The sequence below is a fragment of the Pongo pygmaeus genome, chromosome 19 (genome assembly GCF_028885625.2).
Source record: "Pongo pygmaeus isolate AG05252 chromosome 19, NHGRI_mPonPyg2-v2.0_pri, whole genome shotgun sequence".
Classification (NCBI taxonomy): domain Eukaryota; kingdom Metazoa; phylum Chordata; class Mammalia; order Primates; family Hominidae; genus Pongo; species Pongo pygmaeus.
In genome coordinates, this window is record NC_072392.2 from 19,566,679 (window position 1) to 19,586,793 (window position 20,115).

At 41.6% G+C, this 20,115-nt stretch overlaps 1 protein-coding gene across 2 annotated transcripts in view; it reads right to left on the reverse strand.

Annotated features, from left to right (window-relative positions):
• The window catches only part of LOC129017725 (ubiquitin carboxyl-terminal hydrolase 6), a 48,939-nt gene that overhangs the window by 2,698 nt on the left and 26,126 nt on the right, over nucleotides 1-20,115 (reverse strand). For both annotated transcript variants that reach the window (XM_054458402.2, XM_054458403.2), the window contains 7 exons: nucleotides 18,835-19,019; nucleotides 12,953-13,030; nucleotides 10,686-10,806; nucleotides 5,578-5,769; nucleotides 3,301-3,589; nucleotides 1,449-1,885; nucleotides 688-780 (listed from right to left, as the gene is read on the reverse strand). In XM_054458402.2, coding sequence (XP_054314377.1) covers nucleotides 688-780; nucleotides 1,449-1,885; nucleotides 3,301-3,589; nucleotides 5,578-5,769; nucleotides 10,686-10,806; nucleotides 12,953-13,030; nucleotides 18,835-19,019 — 1,395 coding nt within the window. The remainder of the gene's footprint in view (nucleotides 1-687; nucleotides 781-1,448; nucleotides 1,886-3,300; nucleotides 3,590-5,577; nucleotides 5,770-10,685; nucleotides 10,807-12,952; nucleotides 13,031-18,834; nucleotides 19,020-20,115) is intronic.

The following is a 20,115-nucleotide window of genomic DNA, read 5'->3' on the forward strand; positions in this document are numbered from 1 at the left end:
AGACAGGGTTTCACCATATTAGCCAGGATGGTCTTGATCTCCTGACCTCATGATCCACCCTCCTTGGCCTCCCAAAGTGCTGGGATTACAGGCGTGAGCCACCGCACTCAGCCCAACCCCATCGAATTCTAACAATCTAGAAGATAGGAGCTTTTTGCATTAACTAACTCCTTTTTTTTTTTTTTTGAGACAGAGTCTTGCTCTGTTGCCCAGGCTGGAGTGCAGTGGTACAGTCTTGGCTCACTGCAACCTCCACCTCCCAGGTTCAAGCCATTCTCCTGCCTCAGCCTCCCGAGTAGCTGGGATTACAGGCATGCGCCAACATGCCCAACTAATTTTTGTATTTTTAGTAGAGATGGAGTTTCACCATGTTGGCCAGTCTGGTCTCGAACTCCTGACATCAAGCGATCCACCTCCTAAGCCTACCTCAGCCTCCCAAAGTGCTGGGATTACAGGCATGAGCCACTGTGCCCCATCAACTAACTCTTTATTTTTCCTCACTACTCATGTTTTCATTCCCTACTCTGCATATCACTTTTGTTCCTTTAATACTGACAGCATCTATATATTGATTCTAAAAGAAATATCTATTTCCTATTCAAGAGATAGTCCATTATTTCAACAAATGTTCCCCAGTTCTGTTGATATTCTGTTTCTAACTTTCATTCAAAGATTGAGAATGTTTACCTCACAGATGCTGTCATTGTAGCAGTACCACTTGCAGTTTGGATTTTTGGCATAAGTGACGTAATGGCCCCCACTCAGAATTCCTGAATGGCACTGTAAGAGATAAGAGAGTGGAGATATGTTAGTAGTTAACTGTACTATGGCCAGGATATAGCACTAGGATCTGAGCAGAAGAACACTGATCATGTAAATGATCAGCAGTTGAGAAAATATTTTAGAACCCTCTAACTTTCTCTAAAACCAAAATAAGCAAAAAGCAAAATACAAAAGTCATAAGCTCCAAGTCTTGTGTGGATAAAAAATCATTTTATAATGTAATTACTATTATTATTATTATTATTTTGAGACAGGGGCTTGCTCTATCACCCAGGCTGGGGTGCAGTCGAGTGATCACAACTCTCTAAAGACTTGACCTCCTGGGCTCAGGTGATCCTCCTGCCTCAGCCTTCCAAGTAGCTGGGACCACAGGCACATGCCACCATACATCGCTCCATTTTAAAATTATTTGTAGAGATGGGGCCCAGGCTGGTCTCAAACTCCTGGGCTCAAGCGATCCTCCTGCCTCAGCCTTCTAAAGTGCTGGGATTACAGGTGTGAGCCACTACACCTGGGCAAACCCAGATTTCTATGTTAACTTTGACTATCACTAAGCTCAATGCTAGGAAATAAGCAGGACCCGAAAAATACTTGCTCATGAATACATGAAGACAAGTGAACAAAACACAGACCACTCTCTGAAAACCGTACAATAAACCACTTACTGAAATTGCATATAGATTATAAATAGGCTTAATATGAGTGTCTTCTCTTTGGTCATCAGTGCTGTCTTCTTCACTGTGGTTTCCAAGCTGACCATTGCTGTAGCCATTGCCACAGCCATTGCCACATGCTTCATGCTCATAAAGGAATCCATTGGTCAAAGCTACCTCATGGTCTTGAGGAGTGACCAGCTCTGGTTGGCTGTCCCCCTGCATATGCCCTCGGCTCAAGGCATCAGCCAGCTCACAGATCTGCCCAGCCCCATTCTCTTGGCTGGCATCCAAGTTCTTCTTACTACTTGACAGTTTATTTTTGATGCCAATCTGGGGCAGCTGGAGCCTCCCTTTGCTCCTCCCCAAAGTCTGTGGGCTGCTATTAGGGCTGCTGTTTTTGCTGGAGGGACAGCTGGTTCCACTTTTTCTTGATGAAGAAGGAGAACCTGTGAACAGGACAGAAGAAAAGATTCACAAATCCAAATGCCACAAAGTAAGCCAGCCCCAAATGCTAACTCTGAGGTTAGCTTCACAACTGTATACACAAAGGTAAAGACGGGAGTAGTGACTGGCTACCCTTTAGTTCCTATTATGTAGCCAGTAAGTTACATTTTTGTCTTCTTCAATGCCAAGTCCCTATAAGCAACAATGTCCTGAAAATGTACAGTACATTATAGGGACTCAGAAAATAGCAGAAAGATGATTTATGTCAGGTTCAGTTGAAAAAAATCTAACTATTAGAGTAAGGAGTTCTCCAAATACATATTCCTCCCCTTTGTAAAATTAGACAAAAAATGTGACCACCATTTACTGAGAACTTCCTATTGTTAGGCATGGTACTGGGAATTTCTTGCTGTCCATTGTTACCTCTATGACTCACAAAAATCCTGTAAGGCTTTAAACTTTTTGGTTATAGTCTCTTACCCCTACCCCCTTTTATACATTTAAAAATTATTGAGAACCTTTAGAACTTTTATGTGAATTTTATCTATCAATATTTTCTGTATTAGAAACTAAACTGAGGCATGAAAAAGTACAATACATTTGCACAGACTTCACTGTCAAAGTGACGATATTATTCCATGTCATGTTGTCTCTTACACCATCGTACATCTGTGAGAGAATAAAAGTGAAAAGGCACATATTGTCTTAGTATTTTTATGAAAATAGTTTTGGGCCAGGCACAGTGGGTCACACCTGTAATCCCAGCACTTTAGGAGGCTGAAGCAGGAGGTTCACTTGGGTGCAGGAGTTCGAGCCCAGCCTGGGAAACATGGCGAAGCACCATCTCTACAAAAAATACAAAAATTAGCCAGGTGCAGTGGTGCGTGCCTGTAGTCCCAGCTACTCAGGAGGCTGAGATGGGAGGATTGATTGACCTCAGGAGGTCGAGGCTGCAGTAAGCGGTCATCTGTGTTGCACCACTTCACTTCAGCCTGGGTGACAGAGTGAGACCCTGTCTCAAAAAAATAAAAAATAAAATAAATAAATAAAAAAAGAGTTTTGATCCTCTAGACCCCCTGAAAGATGGGGAACCTCAGAACTTTCACTATAAGGGGACAAGACAGCAGCTACCATTTCTGTTTACCATACATCAGGCACTGTGTGAAGTGCTTTACTCTCCATGTGTCAAACTCTCAACTCTGTAAACCTGGCATTATCTCCATTTTACAGATGAGAAAATAGATTCAGGGAGGCTGAATCTCTTGCTAAAACTTACATAGCTTAAATACAGATAGGTCTGATTCCAGATAGGTTCCTTCCACCCAACCAACCTGATGTTCCAGAACAGAAGACAGAGAAACATATGTAGCCCACAGGAGTCCCAAGAAAGCAACTGCATAAGGCCCCCAGGCCTCACCTTTTGGGCTGCTGCTGATGTTAGCGCTGAGTGAGGATGGGCTTTTGCTCAGGAGCATGTCCTCTTCCCCAGCCGAACTCTGTGCATCCACTTTCTTCACCCCTCTTGCCAGAATCCTGGGCTTGGAGAGCTCATCCCCCTGGTGTGTGAATGGTTTATGCTGGCAGAGAGCTGGGTCTCGTGATACCAAAAAAGCACTCGGATCAAAACTTTCCCGAGGAAATTTGACAATTTTCTGTGATTTTATCCACTGATCATTTACAAATTGAAATCGCTTAAGGTGAATAATCTGGAGAAGCAAAGGTAGAAAACATCGCATTAAAGCATTCTGAAGATACAAAATTTACATAGAAAAAACAAGTCAAATACATGTGAATGTTTGGGAATATATAACACAACATTTACTCTTCATTATTTTTTAAAGACTTCAAAAATATGGTTTCATAAAGGCCTCTACAGAGGCCCCAGTGCACTGGTGTGCTTGTGCACACACACTCAACTCAGCAGTGTGGCACAGCCACATGACTGCACAGTGGGTATTGCCTCCAGGCTCAGTTGCTCTTCTAGAGTCCACAAACGGCTAGCCTAAGCTTCCACTCTCCACAGAGCCAGAAGTTCAACCTCTCCTGAAGTTCAAATTCAACACATTGTACCCCTTGTGGCAGTTCTCACATACACTGAATTGCAGTTACTGGGCTACATGACTGCTCTGCTTGTTTTATTTGATGATTATATGAAAATATATACTTGTTAAAATTCATCAAACTGGATATTAAAAATCTATGCTTTTAATTGTATGTTAATTATACCTCAGTTTTTTTAAAAGGTCTCCCCCTCGGCCAGGTGTGGTGGCTCACAACTGTAATCCCCACACTTTGGGAGGCCGAGGTGGGTGGATCATGAGGTCAGGAGATCGAGACCATCCTGGCTAACACAGTGAATCCTCATCTCTACCAAAAAATAAAAATAAAAAACACACAAAAAATTAGCCAGGCATGGTGGTAGGCACCTGTAGTCCCAGCTACTCTGGAGGCTAAGGCAGGAGAATGGTGTGAACCCGGGAGGTGGGGCTTGCAGTGAACTGAGATCTCGCCACTGCACTCCAGCCTGGGTGACAGAGTGAGACTCCATCTCAAAAAAAAAGGTCTCTCCCTCCCCGTCACCCACCTTGTCCCCAAGCCTGCCCCTTCCCTCTAGTTCTTATCTGTGGAGCTAGCTGACAACCAGTGTTATTAATTTCTTGTGCATCATTTCCTGGGAAGCTGTTCTGGTCTAAGAAAAACCTACATTCAGCTTCACAGAGTAGTGTGACAGAGACATGAATGGAATAAGAAAATACGGCTGGGCACGGTGGCTCATGCCTGTAATTCCAGCACTTTGGGAGGCCAAGGTGGGTGGATCACCTGAGGTCAAGAATTCGAGACCAGCCTGGCCAACATGGTGAAACCCCATCTCTACTAAAAGTACAAAAATTAGCCGGGTGGTAGTGGTGCGCGCCTGTAATCTCAGCTACTCAGGAGACTGAGGCAAGAGAATCACTTGAGCCCGAGAGGTGGAGGTTGCGGTGAGCTGAGATTACAACACTGCACTACAGCCTGGGTGACATAGTGAGACCCTGTCTCAAAAAAAAAAAAAAGAAAATACATATAAATATCTGATTAAAATATGCCAGTACCTTACAGTTACACTGATCTTAATGAATAGGAAGATTTGTTACTTCAAACTCTCCTGACAAACAAAAGGACAGTCTCCTAATCCATGACGGGAGAAGGCAGAAGTAAATTAAATCTAAAAGAACACACAGGCCCTAGTGCACTGGTGTGCTTGTGCACACACACTCAACTCAGCAGCGTGCCACAGCCACATGACTATGTGCAGTGGGTGTTGGGGGCTCTGGGCTCAGTTGCTCTTCTAGAGTCCACAAAGGGCTAGCTTAAGCTTCCTCTCTCCACAGAGCCAGAAGTTCAACCTCTCCTGAAGTTCAAATTCACCACGTTGTACCCCTTGTGGCAGTTCTCACATCGCACTGAATTACAGTTACTGGTCTACATGATTGATCTCTTCTTCTAGGTTGTAAGCTTTTTAGGAAAAGGAACTACCAAATATTTGTAGAAAGATTCATCTCTGTATTCAACATAAAAACCTTGTACAGAAAGTGTTTTAAACGCTGCTGCAGGAAAAGTCTTATTCTCAAAAATAACAAAACCTCCTGTTTGTTCATGTCTTCTTTCTTTTATGCTAGATTCCTGCTCTCTCAGAGGCAGGACTGTAACATACCAGGAAGGGTGGAAGCCTCCAGAGATCCAGCTTCTGTGTTGCTAAGCAGTGGGTCTTACACTTGGAACAGTAGTACATGTCATTTTCCCCTAGCTCTTCCTCACTGGTGAAAGCACGGAGACAGCTGTCCAGGTTGATGGGCTTGGCTTGCGCTCGCCGACTCTGCTGCACACTTTCATGCTTATCTACAACCTGTAGGTAGAGGGAACAGGAGGAAAGGGGTATGTGGGAAGGCATTTAAACTGGTGATATAGCTATGCATCAACCTCTCGGTCACTCACCCTTATTTTACTCTATATAAGGAAAAAGAAAATACAACTGGCTGGGTATGGTGGCTCAGGCCTGTAATCCCAGCACTTTAGGAGGCCGAGGTGGGGGGAATTGCTTGAGTCCAGGAGTTGGAAACCAGCCTGGCCAACAGAGTGAGACCCTGTCTCTGTAAAAGAAAAATGTAAAAATTAGCTGGGCATTGTGGCGCACGTCTGTAGTCCCAGCTACTCAGGAGGATTGCTTGAGCCTGGGAGCAGAGGTTGCAGTGAGCTGTGATTATGCCACTGCACTCCAGCCCAGATGACAGAGAGAGACCCTGTCTCAAAAAAAAAGGGAAAAGAAAACACAACCCAAACTAGAGTCTGAGCAAATACAGCACCTACACATTTATTCACAAATGTTACATCAGTAACATTCTGGATAAAATTTCTATTTATATGACCATAGCTTTTCTTGAAAAATTTTTGAATGCTTCAAAATGACAAAAACAAAATGAATTGCATTTATTTAACAACTTTGGAATCTTATAAGGGATTACATGTGAGTTGGTCCTCAAGCCAGGGGTGCTGATAGTAAGCCATTTAGTTTTAATCAGACAGCCAGAGCATTATTAGTATGCTGCAGAGTTTACAGAGGCTAGGAGAAATAATGTGAAACACAGAAACCAGAGCCGGATGAAATAAGGGCACAGAAAAGCTCACCGTGAGAAGACAACACAGCAGAGCATGAAACACCACAGGGTACAACTCATTTGCATCTGATCCCATGTATCACAGAGTTATCAGAATACCAAGTCTATAATTATCTGTCTCCTCCCTCATGGGGCCTTTTTATCTGAGATGGCAACAAAAGGAAGAACAAGCTCAAGAGTGTGCTGCTTTTGTTGAGAAGGCCCCTAATACCCACCCAAACCTTTGGGGTCCTGTTAATCAGCATGTTAGGCTGTGGAGCAAGGAGTTAAGTGTAAGAAAGGAGAGAGATCAAAGAATGGGCAGGGTGCATGGATGTATGTTGGGGGTGGTGTAGAATGAAGAAGAAGGAGAGAAGGAAGGATCTAGAGAGCAGCAAAAAAGAAAGAATTTTTCCCTCTCCATGCCTGGCTGCTACCTGACAAACAATCAAGAACCATAGAGCTGGGATCCTTCTGTTTGTCCCTCTAATGTATGAGAAGGTGGGTGAAGCATCAGGGTTATGAATGCTACCATAAAACTTCACACAGTATATATTTGTGTCCCAAAGCAGAGCCCGGACCACAAGGCCCACACTGACTGCCTCTCTGTGGCAAACATCACATATGTCCATCACCCACCCTATTTATTGCTCCTCCCTTCCAGAGGTGAACTTCCTCCATGAATTTCCCTTTCTGAATCTCATGATGGGAACCTCAGGCTGCCTGGAATACAAATTGGCACAGCTCAGGACATTCAGCTTAGCATGGGTTTTTCAGGCGAGACTTTTTCCCTATATGAGAGTCACGAGGCTGTCAAATGCTGTTATAAACTAGCAAGGTTGGGTTTGATCATGCAGTTAAGGTTCTAGCACTGTATAACTATCCAGGCTAAAGAGCTCATTTAAAAAGGGGAACTTAGAGGAAAATTCTTTTTTTAGAAAGGGAAATCTGGCTTGGGCTTGGGTTATAGACTTCTTTTTTGAGTACAAATTCTGTAGTAACAAGATATTAACTGTCATCATCTTTTGAACTGGTCACTCAAGGAAAAAACTGATGTGCTTCAAAAGCAAACATGCTGTATCATAGTTGTTGGAATGAGTAGAAAAAGGGGTGTATCATATACGATAGTGTTTCCTTTCTCATAGCCAGTTAAGTATTATCTCTATTATCTCTACCAGGAATACTTTATGGCCAACCACAAATTAGAGTAAGCTAGTAAAGAATGTTGATTTTTATTGACTATATTTTCTGTGGAACACAGGCTACAGTGCTAGATGAAGACAGGGAGGAAAGAAGGCTGATAAAAAACATATTTGTGGACTGTACTGACAATAATTTCTATTTATCAGTAAAATTTCCCAAAGTGATAAAGATTCCCTTTACCTCTTGGGATCCATGCTTAGATCCTCTACTATTGTTTAAACACTCTATAAATTACTTATAGGCACCCTCTTCTTTTCAGAGTTGCTTTAAAGCTTGTCTTAACACAAAACACAGGAAATGAAGTAATAGTTTTCATATAAGACTATTTAAAAAAAGAGAGAGGCCTAAGAATTTGTCTAGTTTGATTTTCTTTCTTTTTTTTTTTTTTTTTTGAGACAGGGTCTTGCTTTGTTACCCAGGCCGGAGTGCACTGGTGAGATCACAGCTCACTGCAGCCTTGATCTCTTGGGCTCAAACAATCCTCCAACCTCAGCCTCCCAAGCAGCTGGGACTATAGGTGCACACCACCACACCTGGCTAATTTGTGCATTTTTTGTAAAGACAGGGTGACATCATATTGCCCAGGCTGGCATCTAGTTTAATTTTCTACTGAGGAATCTGAGGTCCAAACAGGAGAGAAATGAAAAGGATAAGAGTGATTGTCCCTCTATTTTTTTCTGATTACTAGTATAATATTCATGTGGAAATTTTGGAAAGCAGAGAAAAATGTAAAAAGGCAGGGGATCCTTTTATATTCTCAATACAAAGGCAACCACTGTCAAAATATTGGCAGATTTTCTTCTGTCCTTTTTCCCAAATAGTATTTTTTTCAATATTGAAGGTATTATTTCCAGTATATGCAACTTTATGTCTTGTTTTTAAAAAAAGTTCACATATCATAAGTATGTTCCCATAAATGTTAGCAAAAACCCCTGGTAATCATTTTCAACAACCGCATTATATTTTATCCAATGAATACACCATGCTTTATTTAACCATTCCTCTAATGTGAGACAAATTTAAGTTGTTGATAACTTTTTACTCTCCTAAAAAATGCTGTGATGATATCTGCCTGCAAATTATGGAGTAATTACAGAGTATTCTCCCCTCAGATAAATTCCTAAAAGGGAAATCACTGGAATAAAAAATATAAAGCATATGGGCAATAATCCCAATTTAAACCATGGTATCTCTTTTGTCTACATGACTTTCTAAGCACATGCAGAAACTCTACATGTAGTGGAGCCCAGATTAGGCATATGGCCCCACTCCCTAGCAAGGCATCAATAGCCCTTCATTTCCGTGGTATCCTAAGTGCATCACTGAAAGTGGAAGTAGGGTGAGATTTAACAGGTCACGTAGGCCGTTTCCTATAAGCAGGATGTCCTAAAGAGCTTTTCAGATTGCACACTGGATTTCTTAAAAAGGGGAAGAGATTTATAGAGCCAAATAATTTATCATCATTGACAGTAATGTCTTGTCAGAATAATGCCCTGTCAGATTTTGTGCTGACAAAGATTTATGAATCTATCAACTGGTAAAATTTTCCCTCCTTGCTAGTGAGCATGATCTAGAACATTAGTTTCTCTTCAGCTTTCTTTAGCTTTAGCCTAGTGATCTTTCATTTGACAAGTACCCACAAATTATACTTATTCCTGGCTAGAAAGGGCTCCCAGGAGCCTTGGTGTGTGGGGCATATTTTGGGATCTGAATAGGAAACTAGATCTAGAATTGGTAATTTCCCCAGTCCTCCATAGAATAACAAGACAGAAAAGTCAGTTACTGTTACTAACTTATCCAAAGGGAATGCTTTAAAAAATAGCAAAGGAAATTTCCAACTATCGGGAGCCATAAAAATGCAAAAACCACTACAATTCCTCATGTGACTTAAGGAACTCCTTTGACTCTGTGGCTTTTACCTCTCTATCAGATTCTTAATGTCTTTACCTTTCAAATAATATTTGGTTGATTAAAAACTGCCTGAGGCAAACATTTTTAGGTATGGAGTTAAAATTATTTCTGAACCAACATTTTCAAAATTTAAAAATTGCTCTGGCCAGACAGTGATAATAGAAGAATGTGAAGTGTGAAGAGTGGCCATTGAGATGTGCTCTTAGGTACCCAAAATTGAAACATTTCAATCCTTTCTCTAACTTTTCTGATCACTATGCCTATTAAAGGTAGCAGCTATAGCCCTGGGACACATTTGAACTAAGTAACTGTGATTACCAAATGCTGCAACTTCAATAATATTTAACAGAGAGATGCTTATTGATATGCCATGGCCAGACACAGTTTGGTTTCAAGGTTCACTGATTAATATTTTTGAAATTTCATGCCTGCTATAGTTTGGATATGGTTTATTTGTCTCCACCAAAATGCATGTTGAAATTTGATTCCCAATGTGGCGTTTTTAGGAGGTGGGGCCTAGTAGGAGGTGTTTGGGTCATAGGGGTGAAACTTTCATAAATGGTTGGTGCCATTCTTGCAGTAGTGAGTTCTTTTCTGAGAACTTAGTTTCCAAGACAGCGGGCTGTTAGAAAGTGAGGATCTTCCTCGTGTTTGGTCCTCCCTCTTGCCTGTGTCTGTTCTCCTTTGATCTTCTCTGCCATGTTATGATGCAGCACAGAAGCCTTTGCCAGAAGCCAGGACCATGTCCTTGAACCTCCCAGGCTGCGGAACTGTAAGCTAAGTAAACCTCCTTTCTTTATAATTTACCAGCCTCACGTACTCTGTTATAGCAACAGAAAATGGACAAAGACAATGCCCCAATACAATGAACTTCAGAAGCTGGAAAATGAAAAAGCTCAAGCAAACATGTCAATATATTAGGTGCCATAGAGGATGCCATTGAAGGCTTTTCTGGTTGTTTTTAAATTGTCTAGAACAGAAATGGCATAAGAGTTACACTGGGGGAAATTTCCCATATAAAATCCACCATTTTATGGTAGCCCTAAATACTTACCCTTTCCTGGGACATTTGATAGCGGAGGTGAAGGGCTGTGGGGTCCCAATCCACAGCAATATAGGCATTTCCAATGAAAGCTCTGTCTTCCCCACAATCAATTTTACAGCCTCTGCAAAATCTAAAAAGGGGGGAAAGATCCACAGAGGAAGAAATAATTATGAAGGAATTTAAGTTTTCTTAATAAAAAATATTCTCCCTTCCTACTTTTCTGCTTTCCTCTTGGGCCTCACAGTTTGTCATGGGCTTCTAACTTCAGACTCTGATAAATGTAGGGATACTTATTAATAATTATCATCATTTCCGGGTATCATGCTTTTCACTTTTCACGTCTTTATTTTTACAAAGTACTTGATAACCATCTGTTAATCACAGGAAGATGTGAACTTTATGGCAAACAAATGACATGGGAATTGGCTGTTTGAGATACTACAGCATGCAAGAAATTCCAAATTCAGTTATTTAATGCTCTGAGGTAGGACAATTTATCTGGTATAACACCTAGCTCCTTGTTTGTAAAATGGCAGATTAAATAAATGCATATAAAAGTTTACAGAGGCCAGGCATGGTGGCTCATGCCTGTAATCCCAGCACTTTGGGAGGCCGAGGTGGGTGGATCACCTGAGGTCAGGAGCTCGAGACCAGTCTGACCAACATGGTGAAACCCTGTCTCTACTAAAACTACAAAAATTAGCCAGGCACAGTGGTGGGCACCTATAATCCCAGCTACTTGGGAGGCTGAGGCAGGAGAATTGCTTGAACCTGGGAGGCGGAGGTTGCAGTGAGCCGAGGTCATACCACTGCACTCCAGCCTGGGTGACAGAGTGAGACTATGTTTCAAAAAGAAAAAAAAAAGTTTATAGAGTTGCAGGGGTAGGGTGGGAGATGGGGTAGGGGAGGAGGATATAATAAAGTCATGGTTCCAATGCCTACTTTATTAATATTATTATTATTTTTCTTGAGATGGAGCCTCGCTCTGTCACCCGTGCTGGAGTGCAGTAGCACGATCTGGGCTCACTGCCAGCTCCGCCGCCCGGGTTTAAGCAATTCTCCAGCCTCAGCCTTCCAAGTAGCTGGGACTACAGATGCCCACCACCATGCCTGGCTAATTTTTTGTATTTTTAGTAGAGACAGGGTTTCACCGTGTTAGCCAGGATGGTGTCGATCTCCTGACCTTGTGATCGGCCCACCTCCGCCTCCCAAAGTGCTGGGATTACATGTGTGAGCCACCACGCCTGACCAATGCCTACTTTAGACTCAGTTTGCTAAGTCTATTGCAGTTCTCTAAAGGTGGACTTTAGTCCTGCTACTCTTTAAAAAATCAATCTCTGCAACTCTTTAAAAACCAAGAACAGATTTCCAGCAAAGTCTAGTAAAGACTAAGGTCTACTGTGCTCAGAACTGGCAAACTTATTTATATTTAAGGAGAGGCTTGGCATGGCGGCTCACACATATAATCTCAGCACTTTGGGAGGCTGAGGTGGGTGGATCACCTGAGGTCAGGAGTTCGAGACCAGTCTAACATGGTGAAACCCCATTTCTACTAAAAATGCAAAAATTAGCTGGGTACAGTGGTGTGCACCTGTAGTCCCAGCTACTTGGGAGGCTGAGGCAGGAGAATTGCTTGAACCTGGGAGGCAGGGGTTGCAGTGAGCCAAGATTGAGCCACTGCACCCCAGCCTGGGTGACAGAGCGAGGCTATATCTCAGAACAAAACAAAACAAAACAAAAAAGGAGAGGTGAAGTTATAGAGTAATAAATGTTTATCACAAGCTATGAATTTGGTATGGACTGTAGTTTATAAAACCAGCTAAGTCTCAAAAGCAAAACTTATCTATTGACCTCAAAAGGAAGTGAAAAACATTTTTTGAGACAGAGTTTCACTCTTGTTGCCCAGGCTGGAGTGCAATGGTACAACCTTGGCTCACTGCAACTTCCGCCTCCTGGGTTCAAGTGATTCTCCTGCCTCAGTCTCCCAAGTAGCTGGGATTACAGGCACGCATCACCACGCCCCACTAATTTTTGTATTTTTAGTAGAGATGGGGTGTTACCAGGTTAGGCTGGTCTCAAACTCCTGATCTCAGGTGATCCACCTGCCTCGACTTCCCAAAGTGATGGGATTACAGGCGTGAGCCACCGTCCTCAGCCACAATTCTTAAGTTTCTCATTATTCACTATTCACTTCTCAAAATTGGAAATCTTAGGAAAACTGTATCATATCTAAAGCTGAAATTCTACTAATGTAATTCTTTTGCAGGTCACTTTACCTATACTCTGGGCACCAAGCACAGGAGTTCCCATCTTTCTGCACAACTCGTAGAGTGAATGGATATTGACAGCCGATACTGTCATCATGGAAAGAGAAGAGAACAAAAAGAGTGTAAGAAGCATTTCTGGTTCGAAGTCCAACTCCTTTTCATCTTCTCTTGAAGTAATCCTAGGAAGGGGCATTTGCCACAGCAGTATGCTCATGTTGACAGCTCAACGTTACTTACCCTAATCCATTAGCTGCAGCCCAGTACCAAATACACTCTGGCTTCCCATCCTCTATCTGGGCTTACAGAAGGGTAGATATATGACTGTCAGATGTCTCTAAGGGAGCCATGTGGCCCATGAAAATTTTACAAGATAAGCTAATCATGAAATCAAATACCAATTATCCTTCAGCCTTAATTCTATCAGAGGATTTAATTCACATTAAACTAAAATAATTAGATCTTTCCATGACAAGAACACTGACACATTGCAGAAAGCTGTATATTTAGAAGTCTTCTTGAATCAGAGTCACTGATGTGGTACATGCTAAGTACTGCCTTAACTACTCAGAGTTATAAGCTACATACCATTTTTGGAGTAACTTCTTTTTTTTTTAGTATACTTTAAGTTTTAGGGTACATGTGCACAATGTGCAGGTTAGTTACATATGTATACATGTGCCATGTTGGTGTGCTGCACCCATCTCACACCAGTTAGAATGGCGATCATTAAAAAGTCAGGAAACAACAGGTGCTGGAGAGGATGTGGAGAAATAGGAACACTTTTACACTGTTGGTGGGACTGTAAACTAGTTCAACCATTGTGGAAGTCAGTGTGGTGATTCCTCAGGGATCTAGAACTAGAAATACCATTTGACCCAGCAATCCCATTACTGGGTATATACCCAAAGGATTATAAATCATGCTGCTATAAAGACACATGCACACGTATGTTTATCGCGGCACTATTCACAATAGCAAAGACTTGGAATCAAGCCAAATGTCCAACAACGATAGACTGGATTGAGAAAATGTGGCACATATACACCATGGAGTAACTTCTTTTAACTGCCAATGATTATGTCAAGATGGCCCTGTGAATTTTCCAACTTTTAAAAAAATTTACTCATCCTTGCCCTAACAAGGAGCAGTGCAACAATTTATACATATTATTGAAACATAAGCTGTACACCTTAGATGCATATAAAATTCCTACTTGTCAATTATAGTTCAATAAAGCTGGGGGTGGGGGAGAAGGAAGCAATGCAAGGAATATAACATAAGAGTGGCATACTTTACAGCTCATCTGGCAACTGATAGGAGTTATTACATGGGCTATTGAAGGTAATGAAACCATGATAAAGAGTCACTGTAAGGGCAAAAGTGAGAATCACATCTGGCATAGGAGTTCCCATCTTTCTGCATAAATCATCCAGTGAATGATCACTGATAGACTGTACTGTCTAGTACCATGTCCAACTCAGGCCAGCAATAAATGAGGAATCAAAAGAAAGATAACAGGATAAAACAACCAAGTAGCACTCTCACAGAAAGCTGTGCAGCACTTCTCTTCTGAAAATTTCTTTTACCTTTTTGCTCTAACTGAATGAAGCCTGGCTTTCTTGAGAATCCTGCTCCCCCTGCAGACTTTTTCCATTTTTCTTTTTGAGACGGGGTATCACTCTTGTTGCCCAGGCTGGAGTGCAATGGCATGATTATGGCTCACAGCAGCCTCCACCTTTCTGGGCTCAGGTGATCCTCCCACATCAGCCTCCCAAGTAGCTAGGATTACAGGCATGCACCACCATACCTGGCTAATGTTTACATTTTTTGTAAAGATGGCATTTTGCCATGTTGTCCAGCCTGGACTTGAACTCCTGGGCTCAAGTGATCCTCCTGCCTCAGCCTCCTAAAGTGCTGGGATTACAGGCTTGAGTCACCACACACTACTCTCTGCACTTTTTTTTCTAATACATTCCAGAACCTGGAGATAAAATAGATCTCTTCCTTATTCCTATGCCACTTGTACATGATCTCTTCTTCCTTCCTTTTCTAAAACATTCCAGCTTTTTTGTAGCATGTGCTACTGAATTATGCCACCGGCTATTCCTCCTTGGAAGGTACATATCTTCTTTACTCACTAAAGATTGTAGCACCCAGTTCACTGTGTTTTTTCCCCACCACTTCTCCTGTTATTATTCTTGGTGACATCAACATCAATGCAATTAATACAACAGTAACTTGGTCTTCTCTCTTCCAACAATAACTTCCCCCACCCCATATGTAAACCCTCTCCAAATGTCATATTCTAGACCTTGTGAATACAAAGTTTTCTGCCTCCAAAATCTCAATTCCCAGTATCCTATTTTGCAACCACAACCTCCTATCTTTTTAGGTTACTTACTTATTCAAACATCCCTATTCTAATGATTCTTTCACCCAAGAGAAACCTCCAATCGCTGCCCTGAAATCCTCACTTGCCTCTTTACCCACTGTCCCTGAAGATAATCACTCTTCTACATAGACCCTTAATTCCAGGATTTTGTCCATTTCATCTAAAATTTCCAATTTATTGACATAAACACTCAAGAAGTCGAGAACTATACAATGAACACCCCATGTATTCATTACCCAACTCTAAAAATCATCAACTCCAGGCCACTCTTATTTCATCCATAACTTTACCAAGTACCACTAGAATCAGGTGAGAGCTACCATGCCTGGCTGTCTTTTTTAATGTCCGAAGGACCATTCTCTCTTTAACCCACTCCAATCTCTACTCCTTTACCTATACTAAAATAGCTTTCACAAAGATCACCAAAGACCATGTTATCAAAACCAGTGGCCAATTCCCAGTCCTCTGTAGCATTTGAAACAACTATCACTCCTTTCTTGAAATACTTCCTTCACTTAACTCCTGGTTTTCTTCTTACATTACGGGCTGCTCGTTCTCAATCTCTCTCTCTCTCTCTCTCTCTCTCTCAACAGCGTCTTGCTCTGTCACCCAGGCTGGAGTACAGTGGTGTGATCTCAGCTCACTGCAACTTCCACCTCCAGGGTTGAAGCGATTCTCATGCCTCAGCCACCCAAGTAGCTGGGATTACAGGCGTGTACCACCATGCCTGACTAATTTTTTGCATTTTTAGTAGAGACAGGGTTTTGCCATGTTGGGCAGGTTGGTCTTCAACTCCTGGCCTCAACTGATCCTCCCACCTCGGCCTCCCAAAGTGCTGGGATTACAGGCATGAGCCACTGCACCCAGCCTCGATCTCTTTTGATGCTTTTTTTTCCCTTTTCAATCTCTAAATGTCGGAATGCATACGAACTCAGTTCAGAGTTCATGTATAGATCATGGGAATCTTCTCTATTTAAATCTCACTCTCTAAATGTCAATCATCTGGTCTCAGGGCCTTAAATACCACCTATTTGTTGATGACATTTATATTTATATCTCCAGCAGAGGACATTCAAGTGAATTTCCCACTTGAATATATAATAGACTTCTTGAATTTAACTTCATTCCTGACTTTTCTTGCCAAAATCTGCTCCTTACCCAGTTTTCCTTTTTCCATTAAATGGTACCACCATTCACAAACAATTGTTCAGGGTAAAAAGGCAGCCTGGGCCAGGTGCAGTGGCTCAGGCCTGTAATCCCACCACTTTGGGAGGCTGAGGTGGGATCATGAGGTCAGGAGATTGAAACCATCCTGGACAACATGGTGAAACCCTGTCTCTACTAAAAATACAAAAATTAGCCGAGTGTGGTGGCGTGCACCTGTACTCCCAGCTACTCGGGAGGCTGAGGCAGAAGAATTGCTTGAACCTGGGAGGCAGAGGTGCAGTGAGCCGAGATCATGCCACTGCACTCCAGCCTGGTGACAGGGCAAGACTCCATTCCCCGCCCCCCCACAAAAAAAAGAAGTCAGCCTGGATTCCTCTTTCCCTATACTCCACATCCAATTCATTAGCAAGTCCTGGGAAAAGCCCTCATCTAGAAGCTCTTTCATTCAATTACTTGACTTCAAATTTAATCTTGTCCAACTTTCATCTTTACTAAACACAACATTTGTTAACTAAACTGCTTATCTATTATTTGCAGTTTTCCTTTAGGATTTATTTAAATCTTAAAATAAATATTCTAAATAATTATTTATTTAAATAACTTATTTTGGCCGGGCGTGATGGCTCATTCCTGTAATCCCAGAACTTTGGGAGGCTGAGGTGGGCAGATCACTGGAGGTCAGGAGTTTGAGACCAGCCTGGCCAACCTGGTGAAACCCTGCCTGTACCAAAAATACAAAAACTAGGCAGGCATGGTTGTGGGCATCTGTAATCTCAGTGACTCAGGAGGCTGAGGCAGGAGAATCACTTGAACCCGGGAGGTGGAGGTTGCATGGAGCCAAGATCATGCCACTGCACTCCAGCCTAGGTGACACAATGAGACTCCGTCTCAAAAAAATACAAAATAAAAATAAATAAATAATTTATTTAAATAAAGATTTATTTAAATCTTTAAATTTAAATCTGCCCAGGTGTGGTGGCTCACACCTATAATACCAGTACTTTGGGAGGCCGAGGTACTGGTATTGATCACTTGAGGCCAGGAGTTCGAGATCAGCCTGGCCAACATGGTGAAACCTGCCTCTACTAAAAATACAAAAATTAGCTGGGTGTGGTTGGAAGCATCTGTAATTCCAGCTACTCAGGTGTCTGAGGTGTAAGAATCACTTGAACCTGGAGGCAGAGTCTGCAGTGAACCAAAATCACACCACTGCATTCCAGCCCGGGTGACAAATTAAGAATCTGTCTCAAAAAAAAAAAAAAAAAAAGATGTATTTATCCTAAGCCCTACCCTAATCATCAAAAGACCCCATATCATAACAAATAAGTAAAGAACTTTTTTTAGTTACCATAAAACAGAACTCTCATTTGTACCATGATGGTAAGAAAATGATCTACAGGCTGGGTGCGGTGGCTCACGCCTGTAATCCCAGCACTTTGGGAGGCTGAGGCAGGCGGATCACCTGAGGTTGGGAATTTGAGACCAGCCTGACCAACATGGAGAAACCCCATCTCTACCAAAAAAAACAAAATTAGCCAGGCATGTTGGTGCATGCCTGTAATCCCAGCTACTCAGGAGGCTGAGGCAGGAGAATCATTTGAACCCGGGAGGTGGAGGTTGCAGTGAGCCAGGATCATGCCATTGCACTCCAACCTGGGCAACAAGAGGAGAACTCTGTCGTAAAGAAAAGAAAAGAAAAGAAAATGATCTACAATTTGATTGAGATAAAAATAAGACATCATCACAATCCCAAAAATTATTCAGAGTAAATGCATTTACTAATCAAATAGAACAGTGGTAGGAAAAAGGGAAAGAAAACAGAAAATGTTAATTATTTTAATCTAGATTTATGAAATTACTTCACATTAAAATGACATGCTAAGGGAAAAAGAAAAAAGAATGACATGGTATGGAAATAATCCAACAGAATTATTTTTTGTATCATGAGACTTTTTCAGAGTTCATTTATGCAGTTACTCTCATCCTGAATTTCAGAGGACTGAGATTATACAAATTTTCTGGTGAATTCATACTCTCTACTTTTGCAACACAGAAGACAAGGATATTACTTGAAGCATTAGCAGGACGAATCCAGGCAAAAGATTAGAGAATGGAAGGATTATTAGACACTAGAATGTTTGGCAAAAGGAAGCTGTATCATCTCTCCTACTCCAAATATCAAACCAAATGGTTGAATTGTATGCTCTCTGAGTGGTTCTTCCAAGAGTGATTAAGTTGACATAGGTTGGGTCCTATCAGTCATGTAGAATTCATATAAATTATTTTTCTAGAGTTTGGAAACCACAGGTTAAGATGGATCCCCTGAACTCACCGATCCTGGGCATGATTACTAGCTTCCTGAGGTGGGAGTGGGCTCGCTAACCAGGATACTTGCATCCAAACCGCATCATATAGGTCTTTCTTCCGGGTATGTACAGTACATGGAACAATCAATGGCATTCCAAAGAGGCTGGGGCTATTCTCCTGAGGTGACAGGAAATACCGTTCTGTCCTCATCTGTATGTATAAACGAGAATAGAGAGTTGAGAAGACAGGCCTCTGATTCCTCCCTTTAGTTCTTCTAACCCTGCCAATGACAGGCATTATCACGGTTTCAGATTAGTCACTATCACATTCTTCTCTATGTTTATAAAACCATCTTTATTGACACAAAGAGAACAGTTACGGTGGAGTCATTAAAAGCACTGAGGTATTGCCAGTTTTAGAATTGTTGTCTATTCTAATAAACTTGGGTTTCAGCAATTAATATATTCAAAACACAGTTTTCCCTGATAAACATTTCTCACATACACTGAATCACATTTAAAAACTAGTAATAGCTTCATAGCTAAAGGCTTTTAAACAATTAAGACTCTTTCTTTCTCCAGAAAATATGCCAGTAAGCTTGGTGTGGTGGCTCATGCCTGTAATCCCAGCACTTTGGGAGGCTGAGGCAAGAGGATCCCTTGAGCCCAGGAGTTTGAGATCAGAATGGGCAATGTAGGGAGACCCCATCTCTATAAAGAAATAAATACAATTAGCTGGGCATGGCGGCATGTGTCTGTAGTCTCAGCTATACAGGAGGCTGAGGTGAGAGGATTGCTTGAGACTGGCAAGTTGAGGGTACAGTGAGCTGTGATTGTGCCACTACACTCCAGCCTGGAAGGTAGAGTGAGACCTGTCTCAAAAAAGAAAAAGAAATGAAAAGATGCCAGTGGAAAAAAAAAAAAAAAAAAGACTCTCTCAACTATAGTTTTCTAAGGATAAGCTGTTGATAGTGGTTGTTGGAGTGGCAATTCCCAAAGTTTTGGAGATTTGTGAAACCTAGTAATCCTATTTTGTAACAAGCTTATCCACCTTCCTAAAAGCAGTTAAGTGATTTTAATCTTTTTTTGTTTCTGTTTTTTAAATACAGGATAGGATAAAAGTAAGGTAAAGTTTTTAAAAATTTGCTTTGAGTATGTTAAAGAGATATTTATGATATTCCTTAATATAGAGATACTGCACAGAATTATCCTGGAAATGGCTGTTTAATAAACATTTAGTATAATGGAATGGTTGGTGGGAGTGGCAGGTTATCCAAAGCTGCTGAACCTTTGAACATTTAATTCCC